The sequence below is a fragment of the Oncorhynchus keta genome, chromosome 4 (assembly GCF_023373465.1).
Source record: "Oncorhynchus keta strain PuntledgeMale-10-30-2019 chromosome 4, Oket_V2, whole genome shotgun sequence".
NCBI lineage: Eukaryota > Metazoa > Chordata > Actinopteri > Salmoniformes > Salmonidae > Oncorhynchus > Oncorhynchus keta.
Window position 1 is genome coordinate 14737096 of NC_068424.1, and position 11817 is coordinate 14748912.

Consider the following 11817-nt stretch of genomic DNA (forward strand, 5'->3'; position numbering starts at 1 on the left):
CGGTATAACGACAGCCCTGTATGGCGTCACGGTATAACTACAGCCCTGTATGGCGTCACGGTATAACTACAGCCCTGTATGGCGTCACGGTATAACTACAGCCCTGTATGGCGTCACGGTATAACTACAGCCCTGTATGGCGTCACGGTATAACTACAGCCCTGTATGGCGTCACGGTATAACTACAGCCCTGTATGGCGTCACGGTATAACTACAGCCCTGTATGATGTGGCATCATAAGGCCACACCAGCCCAGTAGAGCTCACTGAGGATGGCGTCACTATGGTTCCATTCCAGATTTATCTACCCATTCAAATATCCCTGTTAGTAACCTACATATCCTTCCATGGGCCTGTCTAGTGAGGCTACAGCGTTAGAGATTTACCTCCATGTTCTTCAATAGTATTTGAAACCCTGTTATTTTCTCTCACAGGAGCTGTCGATGTCACTGGATGTTGTAAAATTCACACTTTTTTTTCCTGAGCTTTTCTCACGACCCCCACCAGCTAATCTTCTCTGCATAGGTTAAAGGTCGGAGAGGATGAACTGAATACGTTAAAGATCAGAGAGGATGAACTGAATACATTAAAGATCAGAGAGGATGAACTGCATACGTTAAAGATCAGAGAGGATTAACTGAATACGTTAAAGATCAGAGAGGATGAACTGAATACGAGCAGAGAGGATGAACTGAATACGTTAAAGATCAGAGAGGATGAACTGAATACGAACTGCAAAGATCAGAGGATGAACTGAATACGTTAAAGATCAGAGAGGATGAACTGAATACGAGCAGAGAGGATGAACTGAATACGTTAAATATCAGAGAGGATGAACTGAATACGTTAAAGATCAGAGAGGATGAACTGAATACGAGCAGAGAGGATGAACTGAATACGTTAAAGATCAGAGAGGATGAACTGAATACGTTAAAGATCAGAGAGGATGAACTGAATACGTTAAAGATCAGAGAGGATGAACTGAATACGAGCAGAGAGGATGAACTGAATACGTTAAAGATCAGAGAGGATGAACTGAATACAAGCAGAGAGGATGAACTGAATACGTTAAAGATCAGAGAGGATGAACTGAATACGTTAAAGATCAGAGAGGATGAACTGAATACGTTAAAGATCAGAGAGGATGAACTGAATACGTTAAAGATCAGAGAGGATGAACTGAATACGTTAAAGATCAGAGAGGATGAACTGAATACAAGCAGAGAGGATGAACTGAATACGTTAAAGATCAGAGAGGATGAACTGAATACGAGCAGAGAGGATGAACTGAATACGTTAAAGATCAGAGAGGATGAACTGAATACGTTAAAGATCAGAGAGGATGAACTGAATACGAGCAGAGAGGATGAACTGAATACGTTAAAGATCAGAGAGGATGACCTGAATATGAGCAGAGAGGATGAACTGACTAGTAGAGGAGCAATGTGTCTGTCCACTACACAGACCTGTGTTATGGTGTAGGCTTATATAGCCTAGCCTATTGTAGCGTTTGTTCTCCTCACCTCAGAACATATATGATGACTAGAGCCCAGTACTTTGAATAAAATGCAGTACTATGCAGTACTAAGTACTATTGGGATTTTTTTCCTTCAAAATTTTTTCTGTCTTATTGTTTATATGTGGCTGATAACAGGACCATGAGCTCCACATCTAAACTCATCTCTTTATGTGACTTATAATTAGCCTGTTATCTTTCCTTTTCTGAATGGCAAAATGCCAAATGTCAATTCCAATCCTTTAGCTTTGTAAGATGAGATGTTTGGAGGATTCTCCAGGAACCATGCAGCAGAGCAAGCCTGTGGTCCCTTCTTCACAACCACATACCCTCTACTCCTCCACCCCTGCCCTCTCTCCCTGTGGTCCCTTCTTCACAACCACATACCCTCTACTCCTCCACCCCTGCCCTCTCTCCCTGTGGTCCCTTCTCCACAACCACATACCCTCTACTCCTCCACCCCTGCCCTCTCTCCCTGTGGTCCCTTCTCCACAACCACATACCCTCTACTCCTCCACCCCTGCCCTCTCTCCCTGTGGTCCCTTCTCCACAACCACATACCCTCTACTCCTCCACCCCTGCCCTCTCTCCCTGTGGTCCCTTCTCCACAACCACATACCCTCTACTCCTCCACCCCTGCCCTCTCTCCCTGTGGTCCCTTCTCCACAACCACATACCCTCTACTCCTCCACCCCTGCCCTCCCTGTGGTCCCTTCTCCACAACCACATACCCTCTACTCCTCCACCCCTGCCCTCCCTGTGGTCCCTTCTCCACAACCACATACCCTCTACTCCTCCACCCCTGCCCTCCCTGTGGTCCCTTCTCCACAACCACATACCCTCTACTCCTCCACCCCTGCCCTCCCTGTGGTCCCTTCTTCACAACCACATACCCTCTACTCCTCCACCCCTGCCCTCCCTCCATCCCTCCCTCCCTGTGGTCCCTTCTCCACAACCACATACACTCTACTCCTCCACCCCTGCCCTCCCTCCATCCCTTCCTCCCTGTGGTTCGGCATCTCCCCCCTAAACCACCTTCTCCTATCCCTTGTCCCAACATGTCTCCCCCAGCTGTCTGACTCTGGGTGTTTTGGCTGTTGTGATCCCATCCCAGTGGCTCCAATACTGGACAACACTCCTCTAGGCTAGCAGCTCTCTGCTTTCTTCTTTCTTAGCTTATTTTTTTATTTTTTACTTCACTTTTGTTCTTCATTTAGTTTCCGTTTTGTTGCATCCTGTGCGCTCTTGATCAGCAGTGGGAAAATGTGTCTGGACCGCTTCCTGTTGAACTGGGACAGACTTGACCTACTGAAGCGGTAGATCGTTGGTGCACAGCTATGCAACATGTCCTCTCTGGTCTCCATTGCTTCTCTTCCTCCAGTGTGGATTTCTTCCTATCTAAAGACAAACTTGAACTGGGAAATGACTTGAGGTTTTAGACGCCTCTCAATGTAGCGTGTATTTTTCTCCTGTAAGTATTGTTAATGCATAGGGTAATTAGCGGCTATCGTATCCACTCCCATGCATAGGCCTAATATTATATCCTATTAAAACTACTAATACTTTGACCAATCCACAATGCTAGAAGCGCCACTCCAAACTCAATTTTATCTATTGATTGTAAAATCCCTGGTCAGACAGCTATTAGCATATTCTATAGTCTGCATCCCAATAGAGAAGAGTGGTTTCCTCTCCCTGTCTCACGATAGGTGATAGATTCCCAGAAGGTGTCCTCCGTGTTGCTTTCACCTGTCCTGTGTATTCAGATCAGTGCAGATGAAGTAAAGGAGACGAGGAGAGGAAGCCACTAGACTATTGGGATGCAGCCTTAGATACTCATATAGATTGAAGGACTCTCCGTTAGTCAGCTATCCCAGGATCCTCTGCTGCATGCGTTCATTAGACCCCATAGTTTGTCTCCTGTGTTTATTTTTTTATCAATCTCTTTATTTTTTGCCTCAGCTTCTTACAATACATGTTGTTCTTTGGCAATTTGTTCTATTTATTTATTTATTTATCCATTATTTTTTTTCATGGCCATCTTTTTGTTTGTTTGTTCCTGCTCCTTGGTTGGATGCACTTCCTTCCTGTGTGTTGTGATGTCACTACCTGTCCAGTGCTGGAGTTTGAGCTACGGAAAGCCAAGGAGACCATTCAGGCTCTACGCGCCAACTTGACTCAGGCAGCAGGTGGCGTACTTAACACTTCTACTCCTCCATGTCATCCCTCTCTCCATCTCTCCCTTTTTATGGAGCTTCTCTCTAGCTCCTCCCCTCTTTCACTGGGATGGAAGGGTTCATCTGTTCTGTTGCTTTGTCTTTCTAGAGAGCGACACTCAGGAGAGAAACAAGAACTACAAATCAAATCCTGAGATTCAGGTAGGCCGGACTCTCTCCTACACGTTGTTAGTCACTGTATGAAGTGCAGTTGTGGAGTACCACTGCAGCGAATACACAATGTTTCTTCAAAATTACAGTTTGTTGAAAAACGTGACTTTTCAAGTTGATTGATGTTTCATCTGTCTCTATACTCTTAGCAACCTATCCGCCCACTGGAGAAGCGAGCCTTAAATTTTCTTGTGAATGAATATTTATTAAAGAATGAGTACAAACTGTCGGCCATCACCTTCTCTGATGAAAATGATGACCAGGTAATGTTTGATTTGTCGCTCAAGTATTTAATGTGCCATATAAGGCTCTATACAGTATATAAACATATCATCCCATCTCGTACGGTTGTTCAGGACGTTGAGTTGTGGGACGACGTGGGCCTGAACATTCCGAAGCCTCCCGATCTATTACAGATCTACAGGAACTGTGGCTCCGCCCTTCCGTCGCCGCGGGATACAGTGGATGTATCCGTGGGGGTGGAGGCAGGCGAGCTCACTGGGAACTACATTGTCCAGAAACCTGATCTCTTGCAGCAGGTAGGAGAGCGAGATAGAGAGCTCTAAACAATCCACTCAGACTGATTTAGTCTACACACCTTCTCTCCATTCACAATGTTTACTCAAATCCTCTTCTGTCTCTCTTTCAGCAGCACACTGAGATGGTTGAGGAGTTTGAGTATCAGATCAGTCTACTGAACGAGGAAAAACAGAGTCTGGCTGACCAGATCAAGAAACTACAGAGGTGTGTGTTGAGAGAGGATGGGCTCTACACTCCACCCTATGTGGTCACAGATGCTAGATTTGAAAATGTCACTGCTACAGCATGTGAACTTTATCTCTTGAACTTTGAACTGGCATTTCTGCACTCTGTCCATTTACATTACATTTAAGTCATTTAGCAGACGCTCTTATCCAGGGCCTATTCAGTCAGCGCTCTGTCCAATCCTTACAACTTTACAGCTATTCAGATGTATTTTCTCTCTCCTCCAGTGAGATCCAAAGCCTGAGAAGGACTGTGTCCCCCCCTCCTCCTGACCAGGGCTCACATCTCAACTCCCTCTCCTCCTCATCCACACCTCCCCGGTCCCCCCTGGACAACGGTCAGTACCTGGACCACAGGAGAGCCTCAGAACCTGACAAGCCCCACACTGAGAGCAACCCCCCCACTCAGACCGTCAGTTCCCCTACACACACCTCCACACAGCCCCATGCCAAGCTGAAGGGCAGAGGGACGGTGGTGTTTGACCAGCCCAACAGGTTCGTCTGAAGTGTAGTTTCTCAGTGTGACCTGTAGATGGAGCCAGTGGTCTTTAATAAACACTCATTCTATTTCTCTCCACTGGAATGAGCTTGATTGTCGTTCACTCTCGTCTTTTCGCCTTGTGTTCATTGACAGGAAGTTGTCACCAGCGTTCCAGCAGGCCCTGTTGTCCTTTTGTAAGATGTCAGCTGACAGTCGTCTGGGGGCAGAGGTCAGAGGTCACCCCTAATCAGTCACGTGACCATAGTGTCAGCTTTCTATGTTTAAGAGTATAGTATATTACTATTGAAATCATTGAACTATGTTGTCCTCAGAGCAGTGAAATATCAAAATGTGTATTTCACTTTTTAATATTAGCCTTCTCTCCCCCCGCTTAGGTGTCAAGGATAGCAGACAATGAGGAGAGTGTGATGCTGATGTTGGGTCGCTGTCTCCCTCACATCGTCCCCAATGTCCTCCTGGCCAAACGAGAGGTACCTCCCTCTCATCTCCCCCTCCTCCCCCATCCTCCCATCAACACAGGCTTTTTTCTGTCTTTAGTTTGGAATTCAACGTCTGTCTCCACTGTTTTTCCACAAATTCTCATCTCTCCTTCCCCCTCTCTTCCACTTTTTTGTCCTCTTGCTTTCTCTTTTGTCTTCCTTTCACTCTCTCACTCATTGTCTCGCTCTGTGCATGCCTCTCTGCTCCTAAAGAATGGTTGCACAACTGTGCCAGGTGAGTTGGACACGCCCACATTTGCATGACCTCACCTGACCTCACATCCAGGTGTAACACAGGCCCACGCCACTGGCTACAAACACACATCAGTCTCATCTGAAAGTCGAGCAGGACAAAGCCATGCTAGTATTTTGATAATGTATGAAAAAGCTTATGTTTTTTCATTTGTTTTATTTACTTATTTTTATTTAACCAGTTAAGTTAAGAACAAATTCTTATTTACAATGACGGCCTAGGAACAGTTGGTTAACTGCCTTGTTCAGGGGCAGAACGACAGATTTTTACCTTGTCAGGTCGGGGATTCGACCTTTCGGTTACTAGTCCAACGCTCTAACTACTAGGCTACCTGCCGTTGGGGGTAATGGCTAGTTTCAGTAATTAAGATGGCTTGTGTATATACGCGGTAAAGGGATCAACCAAAACAATGAAAACACCATTGCAATGCCCGTGGGGGATAGATCCAGAATCTCCCGCAGAAAAATGATCCTACATTTAGGCTACTGTTTGTATGTGTATTTCACACTATGTTGAGGTAAAAAAAAAGGAATATACTGTTATGGATGTCAGCCCCTTTACATGTTCATGATATCAACAATCAACTGCATTACACTTTAAAACAAGACTCCAACTTCCACCACCGGAAAAGCGGCAATAGTACTTTTTGTCCATCTTGATGTGCAGTAGCCAGTAAACACTTCCTTAAAATAGTCAGAATTAATCTAAGATAGATTTCTGGAGTTGTCAATCATTTGGATGTTTTTGCAGAGGAGATCTTAGTTGTGTAATTTTCCATCTAACTAAGATGTTTGGTGCAGTATTTCTCAAAGATAAAATGTGCATGAAAATGAGTCGCTCCTTGTGGAATGACAACAAATAATTTATTGAAGAATCCCTACTGTTGACCAATCACTGACGAGTGGAGGTGGACTTCGGCTCTGAACTTTAGCTTGCCTCCAGAAAAAAATGTATGTGTCCGAACAGCCCAAAAAACCCCACCGATGTCCAAAACAAACAAAACCCTCCCAAAATGTCATCATAATATACAGTTGAAGTCAGAAGTTTACATACACTTATGTTGGAGTCATTAAAACTAGTTTTTTAACCACTCCACAAATTTCTTGTTAACAAACTATAGTTTTGGCAAGTCGTTAGGACATCTACTTTGTGCAGGACACAAGTCATTTTTCCAACAATTGTTTAGACGCATTATTTCACTTATAATTCACTGTATCACAATTCCAATGGGTCAGAAGTTTACACTAAGTTGACCGTGCCTAGGAAAATTCCAGAAAATTATGTCATGGCTTCTGATAGGCTAATTGACATAATTTGAGTCAATTCGAGGTGACCTGTGGATGTATTTCAAGGCCTACGTTCAAACTCAAAGCCTCTTTGCTTGACATTGTGGGAAAATCAAAAGAAATCAATCAAGACCTCAGAAAAAATTTGTGGACCTCCACAAGTCTGGTTCATCCTTGGGAGCAATTTCCAAACGCCTGAAGGTACCACGTTCATCTGTACAAACAATAGTACGCAAGTATAAACACCATGGGACCACGCAGCTGTCATACCACTCAGGAAGGAGACACGTTCTGTCTCCTAGAGATGAATGTATTTTGGTGCGAAAAGTGCAAATCAATCCCAGAACAACAGCAAAGGACCTTGTGAAGATGCTGGAGGAAACAGGTACAAAAGTATCTATATCCACAGTAAAACGAGTCCTATATTGACATAACCTGAAAGGCCGCTCAGCAAGGAAGAAGCCACTGCTCAAAAACCGCCATAAAAATGCCAGACTACAGTTTGCAACTGCACATGGGGACCAAGATCATACTTTTTGGAGAAATGTCCTCTGGTCTGATGAAACTGTTTGGCCATAGTGACCATCATTATCAATGGAGGAAAAAGGGGAAGGCTTGCAAGCCGAAGAACACCATCCCAACCGTGAACCACAGGGGTGGCAGCATCATGTTGTGGTGGTGGCAGCATCATGTTGTGGGGGTGGCAGCATCATGTTGTGGTGGTGGCAGCATCATGTTGTGGTGGTGGCAGCATCATGTTGTGGTGGTGGGGTTGTGGGGGTGGCAGCATCATGTTGTGGGGGCATCATGTTGTGGGGGTAGCAGTTGTGGGGGTGGCAGCATCATGTTGTGGGGGTAGCAGCATCATGTTGTGGGGGTGGCAGCATCATGTTGTGGGGGTGCTTTGCTGCAGGAGGGACTGGTGCACTACACAAATAGATGGCATCATGAGAGAGGAAAATTATGTTGATATATTAAAGCAACATCTTAAGACATCATTCAGGAAGTTAAATGTTGGTCGCTAATGGGTCCAAATGGACAATGAGCCCAAGCATACTTCCAAAGTTGTGACAAAATGGTTTAAGGACAACTAAGTCAAGGTATTGGGGTGGCCATCACAAAGCCCTGACCTCAATCCTATAGAAAACTTGTGGGCAGAACTGAAAAAGCGTGTGCGAGCAAGGAGGCCTACAAACCAGACTCAGTTACACCAGCTCTGTCAGGAGGAATGGGCCAATATTCACCCAACTTATTATGGGAAGCTTGTTGAAAGCCACCTGAAATGTTTGACCCAAGTTAAACAAATGTATAAAGGCAATGCTACCAAATACTAATTGAGTATGTAAACTTCTGACGCACTGGGAATGTGATGAAAGAAATGAAAGCTGAAATAAATAATTCTCTACTATTATTCTGACATTTCACATTCTTAAAATGAAGTGGTGATCCTAACTGACCTAAGACAGGGACTTTTTACTAGGATTAAATGTCAGGGATTGTGAAAAACTGAGTTAAAATGTATTTGGCTAAGGTGTATGTAAACTTCCGACTTCAACTGTACGCACAAACTCTACCAAACCGTTTCGACTGGGAGCATGTGGACACCTTTATCCTATTGCTTGTTGAAGTCCGCTATGGTTCGACCTCATCTATGAGATTGTGGTGTGTTTGTGTGACACTGTGGTGTGTTTGTGTGACACTGTGGTGTGTTTGTGTGACACTGTGGTGTGTTTGTGTGACACTGTGGTGTGCTTGTGTGACACTGTGGTGTGCTTGTGTGACACTGTGGTGTGCTTGTGTGACACTGTGGTGTGCTTGTGTGACACTGTGGTGTGTTTGTGTGACACTGTGGTGTGTTTGTGTGACACTGTGGTGTGTTTGTGTGACACTGTGGTGTGCTTGTGTGACACTGTGGTGTGTTTGTGTGACACTGTGGTGTGTTTGTGTGACACTGTGGTGTGTGTGGAGGAGTGGTTGGTGGAGTCAGGTGGGCTCACCACACAGTCCATGTGATTTGCATATCACAGTTATTGTTTTAATGATCTACTGACAGTTATGAAGAATCTGGCTTCCCACCAAAAATGTAGGAAAACAAGATGAAGAAAAGAGATTGTTCTGCCTCAGTGGCAGGGGGTGTGGACTTTGTTCTGTGTCCGTTAGACAGCCAGAATCACTCACACACACACACACACACACACACACACAAACACCTTTGTGCTCCTACTGTTTGTAGGCCTCCCACTGCCAGCTCAAAGACACACCTTTTTAAGTTCTGCACTCTCCACACCATGGACACGTGACTAGGAACAAAAGACGTTTGACTTTGATGACTGACTGAATTAGTGTAACCATAAAACTGCCTGTTCTCTTTACAATCAATACTTATACAGTGGGGAAAAACAGTATTTAGTCAGCCACCAATTGTGCAAGTTCTCCCACTTAAAAAGATGAGGCCTGTAATTTTCATCATAGGTACACTTCAACTATGACAGACAAAATGAGAAATTATTATAGGATTTTTAAATATATTTATTTGCAAATTATGGTGGAAAGTAAGTATTTGGTCAATAACAAAAGCTTATCTCAATACTTTGTTATATACCCTTTGCATGACAAAAGTATTTGATCACCTACCAACGAGTAAGAATTCCGGCTGTCACAGACCTGTTAGTTTTTCTTTAAGAAGCCCTCCTGTTCTCCACTCATTACCTGTATTAACTGCACCTGTTTGAACTCTATACCTGTATAAAAGACACCTGTCCACACACTCAATCAGACTCCAACCTCTCCACAATGGCCAAGACCAGGGAGCTCTGTAAGGACATCAGGGATCAAATTGTAGACCTGCACAAGGTTTGGATGGGCTACAGGACAATAGGCAAGCAGCTTGGTGAGAAGGCAACAACAATTATTAGAAAATGGAAGAAGTTCAAGATGACGGTCAATCACCCTCGGTCTGGGGCTCCATGCAAGATCTCACCTCGTGGGGCATCAATGATCATGAGGAAGGTGAGGGATCAGCCCAGAACTACACGGCAGGACCTGATCAATAACCTGAAGAGAGCTGGGACCACCGTCTCAAAGAAAAACATCCTGCAGCGCACGCAAGGTCCCCCTGCTCAAGCCAGCGCATGTCCAGGCCCGTCTGAAGTTTGCCAATGACCATCTGGATGATCCAGAGGAGGAATGGGTGAAGGTCATGTGGTCTGATGAGACAAATAGCTTTTTGGTCTAAACTCCACTCGCCGTGTTTGGAGGAAGAAAAAGGATGAGTACAACCCCAAGAACACCATCCCAACCGTGAAGCATGGAGGTGGAAACAACATTCTTTGGGGATGCTTTTCTGCAAAGGGGACAGGACGACTGCACCGTATTGAGGGGAGGATGAATGGGGCCATGTATCGCAAGATCTTGGCCAACAACCTTCTTCCCTCAGTAAGAGCATTGAAGATGGGTCGTGGCTGGGTCTTCCAGCATGACAACGACCCGAAACACACAGCCAGGGCAACTAAGGAGTGGCTCCGTAAGAAGCATCTCAAGGTCCTGGAGTGGCCTAGCCAGTCTCCAGACCTGAAACCATTAAATCTTTGGAGGGAGCTGAAAGTCCGTATTGCCCAGCGACAGCCCCGAAACCTGAAGGATCTGAGAAGGTCTGTATGGAGGAGTGGGCCAAAATCCCTGCTGCAGTGTGTGCAAACCTGGTCAAGAACTACACGAAACGTATGATCTCTGTAATTACAAACAAAGGTTTCTGTACCAAATATTAAGTTCTGCTTTTCTGATGTATCAAATACTTATGTCATGCAATAAAATGCAAATGAATTACTTAAAAATCATACAATGTGATTTTCTGGATTTTTGTTTTAGGTTCCGTCTCTCACAGTTGAAGTGTACCTATGATAAAAATTGCAGACCTCTACATGCTTTGTAAGTAGGAAACACTGCCGATTTTGCAGGTTATCAAATACTTGTTCTCCTCACTGTAGATGTGATATGAGTAATGTAAACATTATTAAAGTGACTGGGCTGCATCACAATAGTCTAAAATGACTTAATTGCACTGAACATGGTGTCACTCTGCAATAGGTCCTAGTTGGCCACCCCTGGTTTAAATATAGGGTTGACTTCACTGGTTCTGGAATAGAACAATGTCATATAGGGTTCACTGGTTCTGGAATAGAACAATGTCATATAGGGTTCACTGGTTCTGGAATAGAACAATGTCATATAGGGTTCACTGGTTCTGGAATAGAACAATGTCATATAGGGTTCACGGGTTCTGGAATAGAACAATGTCATATAGGGTTCACTGGTTCTGGAATAGAACAATGTCATATAGGGTTCACTGGTTCTGGAATAGAACAATGTCATATAGGGTTCACTGGTTCTGGAATAGAACAATGTCATATAGGGTTCACTGGTTCTGGAATAGAACAATGTCATATAGGGTTCACTGGTTCTGGAATAGAACAATGTCATATAGGGTTCACTGGTTCTGGAATAGAACAATGTCATATAGGGTTCACTGGTTCTGGAATAGAACAATGTCATATAGGGTTCACTGGTTCTGGAATAGAACAATGTCATATAGGGTTCACTGGTTCTGGAATAGAACAATGTCATATAGGGTT

At 44.4% G+C, this 11817-nt stretch overlaps 1 protein-coding gene across 1 annotated transcript in view; it reads left to right on the plus strand.

Annotated features, from left to right (window-relative positions):
* The window catches only part of LOC118382398 (RAB11-binding protein RELCH homolog), a 99311-nt gene that overhangs the window by 17000 nt on the left and 70494 nt on the right, over positions 1-11817 (plus strand). The window contains exons 3-10 of the mRNA XM_052501122.1: positions 3633-3704; positions 3841-3893; positions 4052-4165; positions 4259-4441; positions 4552-4646; positions 4895-5161; positions 5301-5376; positions 5543-5638. Of these exons, the coding sequence (XP_052357082.1) occupies positions 3633-3704; positions 3841-3893; positions 4052-4165; positions 4259-4441; positions 4552-4646; positions 4895-5161; positions 5301-5376; positions 5543-5638 (956 nt within the window). The remainder of the gene's footprint in view (positions 1-3632; positions 3705-3840; positions 3894-4051; positions 4166-4258; positions 4442-4551; positions 4647-4894; positions 5162-5300; positions 5377-5542; positions 5639-11817) is intronic.